This window comes from Diachasma alloeum, unplaced genomic scaffold (genome assembly GCF_001412515.2).
Source record: "Diachasma alloeum isolate Michigan unplaced genomic scaffold, Dall2.0 Dall_scaffold_00517, whole genome shotgun sequence".
Lineage (NCBI taxonomy): Eukaryota > Metazoa > Arthropoda > Insecta > Hymenoptera > Braconidae > Diachasma > Diachasma alloeum.
In genome coordinates this window covers 6666-17207 of record NW_021680649.1, presented here as the reverse complement: position 1 = coordinate 17207, position 10542 = coordinate 6666, and the positions used below count along the sequence as shown (strand labels likewise).

The 10542-nt window shown below is 32.8% G+C and overlaps 1 protein-coding gene across 1 annotated transcript; it reads right to left on the bottom strand.

The window, feature by feature from the left end:
• Positions 1-7645: 7645 nt before the first annotated feature.
• On the bottom strand, positions 7646-9328 carry LOC107042759. The gene is made up of 5 exons (XM_015263942.1): positions 9117-9328; positions 8645-8841; positions 8424-8557; positions 7836-8153; positions 7646-7660 (listed from the first exon to the last, which is right to left on the bottom strand). The coding sequence occupies exons 1-5, from the start codon at positions 9257-9259 to the stop codon at positions 7646-7648; spliced, it is 807 nt and encodes a 268-aa protein (XP_015119428.1). The 5' UTR covers positions 9260-9328.
• Positions 9329-10542: the final 1214 nt, after the last annotated feature.

Genomic DNA, 10542 nt, shown 5'->3' with positions numbered 1-10542 from the left:
CCTAGTTTGTCGATTCACTACAAATTTCCAATTGAAAAAAATGCTCAATGGGCACATTATTCGAAATTCCTTGAAGTTTTTTTTCTTTCTCAATTAGAATTTCATAATCATTCAATTTATTACTTTTAAACCTGAATAGACAATGGAGGAAAGGAAATCAAATGAAATGTTGATATTTAAGTATCATCAACAGTGTAGCTAACTGATAATGAGAGGAATATTTTTCTAATTGTGAATGCCGAATAATGCGAAATAAGCAGCCATTAACGAGGCTTTCCGGGTAATAGGAAAGTCTTCAATGACTTCAAAGTCTTCTGCTCACGCTTGCTACAGTTAGTGGGGACGATATTCCAGGATTATTTGAGTAGCTCCAATAGATATTTACGAATTTTCATCGCCATTCTTTGTCGAAAACATTTATAGATGATTAAATTATGTTGATAATCAGTAACTTTAGGAGAACATATAATCGATTTTTCTTTCATTTTTTCTAATTCATCAACCTTCAGAAATATTTGAATTATCTCGATTACGAGTGATTTTAGAACAAAATGTCAGAAGACCTTTTTTATAGAAAATGTAATGACCTTCACAGAATATACTTCGACATTGTCTCTGAACCCTCTAATTCCGAAGATATTCCAAAAAACATGGGATAAAATTGTTTTAATTCCATTTCTTTTCATCAATTCCTCATGAATCTCAACGAAAAATTCTGTATCACCTTACCGAAAAAAAAGCCTTTCCCCAAACTCAAAATTTCACGAAATCATTCGACTTTTCCGCTAAATTGGAGAAGTGGAGTTGGAGCGAAACAAATAACAGCAGAAAAAAAATTGACGAAGAAGGCGCAGTTTAAGCAGGAGAGACCTATCAACAAAATCAAGGGTCAGACCAAAAAGAAACTAACAATAGAAATTAATAGAAAAATCTGTACTTTATTTTGTAAATAAAATCATTTCATATCAAGTGTTCTTTTTCATTATTCATTCAACATTAATATTTTACGCTACGAATCAATTATTATTTGTTGAATCTCGAGTAGAACAGCATGATTGATAAACGATATTCGAAAATTATGGATCATGCATCGACTTTCAGAAGAGAAGTGGTGGGAAGTGATAGAACATTAAGAATTTTTTTTATCCTGTTCAGTGTCCCAATTATTTTGAGTGTTATCAGGGGAAAAGAGCAAAAGATTTTTTCTGGGACGCTGTCCACATTGAGGATGCTCAAGGAGACAGATCTCCTAACCGAAACCAACCAGCAGGTAATTGATCTCAGTCCAGCGATCCTTAGGGGGGCCACTCCACCAGTTGCGTCCTTATTCCCTCTGGTGTCTTCGCCTGTCTCTCCACCAAATTGAAACGATTGCAGATGCAGTGGACTTGCATGCAGATGTGGCCCACCTTGAGACCGCCCTGATGAATTAAACCCAGAGTTAACACTGGGTTCACTATGGGTTAATGGAACTTTCGCAGACTTGTTTTCTTCCTTCACTGGGTTTTCCCTATAAACCCAGAGTTGACTCGGAGTTAAACCTGGGTTTGATCGATCAGGGTGACTTTTCGAAAAGAGCAAAGTCCTCCGATTGTGTCTGGAATGTCACCTTTGCGGTCTCAAAGGAGGACTTTAGAGATTTTTCTTAATATACTGGACTTCGGGCTGAAAAAAATTAGAAAAAAATTAGGATCAAATCTTGTTCACAAAAACATTTCCAAACAGGACGATATTTCCTTTTGTAAATATTTCAAATAATGTTTTTTTTACATTTTCCTTCAAACCCAATAGTTTCAGAAATATTTGTAGAATAATTATTGAAAAAAAATCCTCATCTTATAAAAATTAACAGGTTAAGTCTAAACAGGATTAGAAATAGGTTTAGGAGTTCTAAGCTGGTTTTTCATTCCTTTTGTCAAAATATATGAAAGACACAGCTTTAAAAAAAATCATGAAGTGACATTTTTTGTAGAGAATTTCACGTCTTTGAAAAATGTTTTTTAACATTTCCCTTTAAAACCAATAGTTTCAGAAAACTATTCACAGTGATCGAATAGCTCATTACTTTTCTAAACTTTTCAGAAGGTTTGAATAATTTTCTTCATCTCATAAAAACTAACAGGAATTAATTTCCTAGATTTCCTATTAAGATCCGGAGTACACCCATAATTTTGGAGTCTCTCCATAGCTGCGTATGTCACCTAATCCTTTGTTTGACTGATCAACACAAGTTCTAGCAGCAACTGGAATCGAAAATCTGAAAGGCTCGCTTTTTCGTCCGAGCACTTTTGTGGCAGCCCATTTCGTCCACTGGAGAGCTCGAACGTCTCCTGCCAGTTATCTGGAACCCATTTGTTGTTGCCCAGCTGATTATTTTCCTCCTCTTCATTTTTGGGAGATTTTGCCAGCTTTTTTAGTTCTGATTTTAGGGAATTAGGAGGGTTTTTTTTAAGTATTTCATCTCCATGGATTTTCGTTTCCTGGGGGCTTTGGGCTTCTGATGCTTAGAGATTTCAGCAACGGAACACTCCGACACTGTCTGCCTCTCTATAAATCCTTTCATGTTTTATCAGGGGTCCAGTGATTTTGTTTTTAAATGTCGTGAATTTTTCATTCAACCGCTTACTCATAATTTTCAGGAGATTGTTTAAAGGTACGTGACAGGGGAACATTCAGGTTCGCGAGAGGGACATAACCTCACTTTTTTTATATGAGAATGGGTAAGTGATGGGAAGGGGAAGACTCGGTCACGTGACTCCTGAACAATAATAACTTCATTCCTTTTTTATTCATTTTCGATGCAATATTACATTTCCAAATGAAAAAAACATTCTCACTATTATTTCCAAATTGTTCTACATCGATTAAAGTGAAATTTTATTAATTTCGGTCAATGTTTGCCAAGTATACGGTCCAACAGTTTTTTATTAATTACTGAATAACTATTTGTTTCCAAATTATGAAAAAACCTTTCCAAATTTTTCCAAATCATTTCCTAATGAGCTGTTATGTCCTCCCAGATGTCACTAGGAAAACAGAGCCAAAATTCGAATTGACGGATAAAGGAGGCAAGGAACGTTTCACAGCTGAAGCCCGGATGGGCAATCTAATGAAGTCCAATCCAATGAATAATTTATAAATCCTTGATTTCGATGTCAATTGGGATGAGGGTTTATTCAAACTTCATAAATCAAAACACTGAGTGCTTCGGGAGAGCACGTAAACTATTTATTCACTTAATCATTCACTTAATAATATTACAAGACTCTGAATATGATTTTAACTAGAAGATCTGATCTCTAAAGAGGGACTCGTCGAACTGATGAAACTTATCCAAAAACTGCCCTTCGGAGGGTCCCATAACTCCCACTCCATGCGTATTGTGCACGCATTTTCTTTCTCTCTAATATCATTTAAAGGTTTTACATGCTAAACTCAAAAAGTGGTGGGGAGTTGTTGGGCGAAACTATGACGCAGTCAACCGTCGCCAGCCACCCCCACTTATTTCTAGATTTTAAGACGCACGTGGGCCCGGCAAACAATGACGTTCNTTATGTTATTATTGACCGTAAACAAGCTAATAAACAAATATTCAATACATACAAGTGTGTAAAAATAATACGTTTTCAATCTGCATTATTTTATACTTCTGTTTGGTATAAAGAATTGAATAAACGTTTAAAAATACATTTTTTCCAAAATTTACTTAAATCCTCCAATAATTTATCGATCAATTGTGAGTCGTAATTAATAATAAGNGTATTTGCATGTTTTTCAAATCCATTAAATAGTTATATTTTATTATTTTTCAAAATTTTTGATAATTTTTGGAAAATTTTTTTTTTGTTTTTATTCATAAATATTTAAACTATTTTATAATTAAAAAATAGCTATAATTCAAACACGAACAGGTAGCTCCCCCTTGCGTATGTGACGTCATTGTGCATATTCCANATTTGCGCTATATATTTCATTGATACTTTATCATAATTATTAGTATCAATATATGTACGAGCACTTTTGTCAGACGTTGGGCATTTAATTTCAATAACAAATTCGTCGTCAATAGCATCAGGCGAGGCTCCCAGNTAGCAGTTGTGATTGTCATTCGAAGAAAAACAGTTTTAAAAGCATAAACATAAACTTTATAATTTTTTAATATGTCATTAAAAAGCAGTGATTGTTGGTGTATAGTACCAACATGTCAAAATACTGGTAAATCTAATCCAAATAAAATTTTTATAAATGTTCCATCAAATAAATTAAAACGAAAAATGTGGTTAGGTGCATGTGGAAATAAAAGTGATTATTCTGTATCAAGTCAACTTTATTGTTGTGAAGATCATTTTCAAGTAAGTAATAAGAAAAATAAAAAGAATCTGTTTTTAATCAAATTCTAGTTAGAAGCCGATATGGAAAATTATTTGGAGTGGACAATGATTGGTGGTTACAAACGGATGAAAAATGATATTCTGCCACATAAATGCATTGAAGAATCAAAGCTCATAAACGTAGAAGCTTCACCAATGGAAGTAGATCAGCAAAGTCCGGAGAAATCCGGCTTCAATATCAATGATGGAACGATAGGTAAAAATTCAAGCAATACAATCGATAATATGGATCTGGAATACATGGATATCGTCAATTCTACTCCATTTCAAGATTTAAATACCAGTGCATCTAATGTTTCTTATGATAATTTTCCTCCTCAAACTACAAAAGTTAATGCTGCAATTCAGGTCAAGATAAGAAGTTCTTATAGGAGTACACAAGTTCAGTGTCAACCTCGAACAAAAGACCGTGCAACATCTCCCATTGAAATATTCTCTGGAATAAAAAATTTGGATAACTCGTGTTCTTCATCAATTAGTAATAATCAAATAATGAACACATCTAACACAACAGTAAGTTCATTCCCAAATTCTTCAGATAACGTTTTGTCGACAAATCCCAGTACTGAAAATGAGTGGAAAAGTCAATATCAACAAGAAGAATAGCAAAAGTTAAATTTAAAACAAACTCTTCAGAAAATTCAACAATCGCCTCGCAAATATATCGGTATTCCAGACGACTGTATGGATATTATCGATATTTTATGGACTGGTAAATTAAGTGACATTGAAATCTTTCTCACGTTAAAAAAAATAAGATTAAATGAAAGTTTTGCTATTTTAGCTGATGATTTTGGGATGTCTACTTCTAATATAAGTGGTACATTTACTAAGACTTTGCCAATCATAAACGAGTATTTGAAAGATTTGATTATTTGGCCTTCGTCTGCAAAAATCAAACAACAATTGCCAATGAGTTTTAGGAGTCGCTATGCCGCAGTAGAATCGATCATTGATTGTTTGGAAATTGAAATTGAAAAACCAACAGACCCAGTAAAACAATCATCGACATGGTCTGAATACAAGAAATGTAATACTGTGAAATATTTAGTATCTTGTACTCCAGATGGTATAGTTAATTTCATTTCACCAGGATTTGGTGGTAGAGCATCTGATACAGAAATAGTATCAAACTCTGGATACTTGGATTGTTTGAAACCAGGTGCAGCTGTATTAGCAGATAGAGGTTTCAAACATATTGAAAATTTAGTAGTTTCAAAAAAATGTGCATTATAATCGCAAGCCTTCGTATCCACATTGAAAGATTGATAAGAAGAATCAGAGAATTTCATATTTGTGAACCTCATTCATGTGTTAATGTTAAATTGATTCCTCAAATGGATAATATTATTACGATCGTCGCAGCTTTAACAAATTTACAAGGACCACTGATAAAAAAACATAAATCATATAAGGGATTAATTAAAAATATTAGATAATTTTTTTTTTAATTATGTTATTATTGACCGTAAACAAGCTAATAAACAAATATTCAATACATACAAGTGTGTAAAAATAATACGTTTTCAATCTGCATTATTTTATACTTCTGTTTGGTATAAAGAATTGAATAAACGTTTAAAAATACATTTTTTCCAAAATTTACTTAAATCCTCCAATAATTTATCGATCAATTGTGAGGCGTAATTAATAATAAGAGATTTAAATGCTTTTATATCTTCAAATTTTGGGTCTGCAACAATAAACATCGCTTTTCTTCTTCCGGCAAAAAGCATTTGCATTTGCATTTGCGCTATATATTTCATTGATACTTTATCATAATTATTAGTATCAATATATGTACGAGCACTTTTGTCAGACGTTGGGCATTTAATTTCAATAACAAATTCGTCGTCAATAGCATCAGGCGAGGCTCCCAGATAAGGATATTTTTCAGATAAAAATAAACCACATTTTTTAAACTGTTTTTCCACCTTCTATTCAACTTGTTGTAAAACCATCGCTTCTAATTCTTTGCCTCGTTCCACAGCTTTTGTACTCCGCAATTTTTTACCACCAACTAGCAACTCCACTAGAACTCCATCCGGTAGTATTACAACGTGATGCTTCATATGCTTTTGATGCAGTAATTCGCCCGTATCGCAATGTAACCCAGAGCTCACAGTTTGCTTGATCCTGGTGATTTTTTCAATACGTTCACACAAATCTTTCGACATTCGACATTTACTGAATGTTACAAATTCCTCATAAGATGTTCCTCCTTCATTAATAAAATTTACTAATAAATTATGGATCGAAAGACTTTGCTCGTTATNGTGCATGTGGAAATAAAAGTGATTATTCTGTATCAAGTCAACTTTATTGTTGTGAAGATCATTTTCAAGTAAGTAATAAGAAAAATAAAAAGAATCTGTTTTTAATCAAATTCTAGTTAGAAGCCGATATGGAAAATTATTTGGAGTGGACAATGATTGGTGGTTACAAACGGATGAAAAATGATATTCTGCCACATAAATGCATTGAAGAATCAAAGCTCATAAACGTAGAAGCTTCACCAATGGAAGTAGATCAGCAAAGTCCGGAGAAATCCGGCTTCAATATCAATGATGGAACGATAGGTCAAAATTCAAGCAATACAATCGATAATATGGATCTGGAATACATGGATATCGTCAATTCTACTCCATTTCAAGATTTAAATACCAGTGCATCTAATGTTTCTTATGATAATTTTCCTCCTCAAACTACAAAAGTTAATGCTGCAATTCAAGTCAAGATAAGAAGTTCTTATAGGAGTACACAAGTTCAGTGTCAACCTCGAACAAAAGACCGTGCAACATCTCCCATTGAAATATTCTCTGGAATAAAAAATTTGGATAACTCGTGTTCTTCATCAATTAGTAATAATCAAATAATGAACACATCTAACACAACAGTAAGTTCATTCCCAAATTCTTCAGATAACGTTTTGTCGACAAATCCCAGTACTGAAAATGAGTGGAAAAGTCAATATCAACAAGAAGAATACCAAAAGTTAAATTTAAAACAAACTCTTCAGAAAATTCAACAATCGCTTCGCAAATATATCGGTATTCCAGACGACTGTATGGATATTATCGATATTTTATGGACTGGTAAATTAAGTGACATTGAAATCTTTCTCACGTTAAAAAAAATAAGATTAAATGAAAGTTTTGCTATTTTAGCTGATGATTTTGGGATGTCTACTTCTAATATAAGTGGTACATTTACTAAGACTTTGCCAATCATAACCGAGTATTTGAAAGATTTGATTATTTGGCCTTCGTCTGCAAAAATCAAACAACAATTGCCAATGAGTTTTAGGAGTCGCTATGCCGCAGTAGAATCGATCATTGATTGTTTGGAAATTGAAATTGAAAAACCAACAGACCCAGTAAAACAATCATTGACATGGTCTGAATACAAGAAATGTAATACTGTGAAATATTTAGTATCTTGTACTCGAGATGGTATAGTTAATTTCATTTCACCAGGATTTGGTGGTAGAGCATCTGATACAGAAATAGTATCAAACTCTGGATACTTGGAGTGTTTGAAACCAGGTGCAGCTGTATTAGCAGATAGAGGTTTCAAACATATTGAAAATTTAGTAGTTTCAAAAAAATGTGCATTANCTTTTGTACTCCGCAATTTTTTACCACCAACTAGCAACTCCACTAGAACTCCATCCGGTGTATTACAACGTGATGCTTCATATGCTTTTGATGCAGTAATTCGCCCGTATCGCAATGTAAACCAGAGCTCACAGTTTGCTTGATCCTGAGTGATTTTTTCAATACGTTCACACAAATCTTTCGACATTCGACTTTTACTGAATGTTACAAATTCCTCATAAGATGTTCCTCCTTCATTAATAAAATTTACTAATAAATTATGGATCGAAAGACTTTGCTCGTTATTTACATCATTGAAGTATTTTAAAATTTGACTCTGTACAGATTTTTGATTTGTTCTTTTTACAAATTCTTCTAATGTATTAAAAGGTTTGTTCACAGCAGTAACTTCTTTATTAGAGGCAAAATCTTTTACCATAATAAATTTTGTTGATGATCCAACTTGAGATAGAACTGATTTTCGCCAATAACATTCAATATCTGTCGGTGAAGGTTCTTCCGATCTCCTGTGTAACCACATTATGAAAGCGATCGAGTGCTTGCATCCACCTAAGGAAGAAAAAATAATTAATTTGGAGGTCTTTCATTTTTGATCGATTTTTTTTTTCGTTTCTCGTATTGAACAATAACATTTACCTGACGATGCGGCACAATCATGACATTGGATAGACAAAATCTCTTCCTCAACAATGTCTAAAACGAGAGTCACTCGATATGATTTATTGTGTAGTCTGTGCTCAGTACAAATAAGACATTTAAGAGTACATTCTGATCCATGAAGTTTTAGTTGTACGAATTCAATAGCAGCATCTCCATATAATTTTCTCCCAGATCTACATTTCAATATATTTATTTTAATATTTCGCCTAGTATTTTTAATCTAATATTTCAACTTATGTACTTTAATACTTGTTGTAGATTAAAAATTGACTGATATTTATAATTTTTTGGATTTTTTTCAATCTCAGAATCTCACTTTAAAAAAGAAAACCAAAGAAATGACTGGTGGAATTTACTATATAATTTTATTTTAAATTATTATTTATAACAAAATCCAAAAATTATTAAATAAAGACTACATTCAGTGTCATGAAAAATTTATACGTACAGGTTAGCTTTTGCTCCTTGCATTTTTGCTGATACAAAATCGGAGTTTGTAGCTAAGTAGGATGCGACAGTAAAAGCATCAACTCGTGGTAAATTATCTGATCGAGCTTCACTGAAACCAGGATCTACTTTTCTTCGAGGCATTTTTATTTCTTTTTAATTATTTATTATTCATTGACCGTGCACATGTATAACTAGTACCACTCAGCATGTTGTATATTGATATAGAGTGTGTTCATAACCTCTATACTAATATTCTTGTCAGTTTTTGAAGTAAACATTAGTATGAAATTTATTTCAATTTTTTTTTCTACTTTCAGTGAATTTTAGTCTTAATAATAGAATATAATAAAATTCACTGTAAATAACAACGAGCGTGAAATTTTTTCCAACGATTTATCGTCCGTCACTTATCATGCATTCAAATAACGCGCTAAAATATACACGTCAGACCAATCGCGTCACGTATCACGTCACGTGATTTTTATACCACGTTTATTTATTTAAAAATAATTTGTTAAAATTAAATTTCAATCTTATTCAAGTATTTTATGGATATCAAAGAATTGATTAAATTAATTTTATGTGCAAAATCATTTTCATGCAAATACCCAATTGGATTTTTAAAAGAGATGTCATTGTCCGCCAGAGCACTTGTGTTCAGCTACGCAGTATCAATAAGAATAAAATAATTAAATTATCAATCGAATTAATCTGATCATATTGGAATTTAAATTGACCGCCAGGTGCGCAACGCCACCTAGTTACGAACGGCCAACGACGTAACCAGAGATAATAGGGGAGATTGCTCAGGCTTATGGAATGTTCGATCAGAGTATCATAGCGGTGGCGCGCATGGACTAATCGAGAGGCCGTCTCTGTGGGTAAAGAAATTTTCATCTATTACCATGGAAACAGTCGATAACAGGGATGCGTTCCCGATCTTAAATCCAACATGAAACCTCCTTTGCATTCACTCATCCGCTTGATTATCCCATTTTCGTTCATACAACATCTTATTGTCTTAATTTGTAAATTAGTTGATCATAAAGGAGAGGGAGAGAAGGAATTATGAAGTCTTGAGCGAAAGAGGATCATTTATTTGAATTTCTATACAACTAGATCTTTAATAAAAAAAAAATACGAGCAATTCATCTTATTCACATTTATTACATATTTTGTCAGTGATACAAAGGTAATGAATGAATTTCAAATTATTTTGATGAGAAATATATTCAATATTTGTGAGAGATTATATCTCAACAAATCTCATACACATAATGGGATTAAATCAATAATAATAGATTAACGAATGAGACTTTTCGCAGATTATTGCGAGATTTAAATGAATGGTTTGCATTCTTCAGTGACCATAAAAAATTGTCTCCAATCGACAATATCTCCCGATGGAATGGAACGATGTGAAT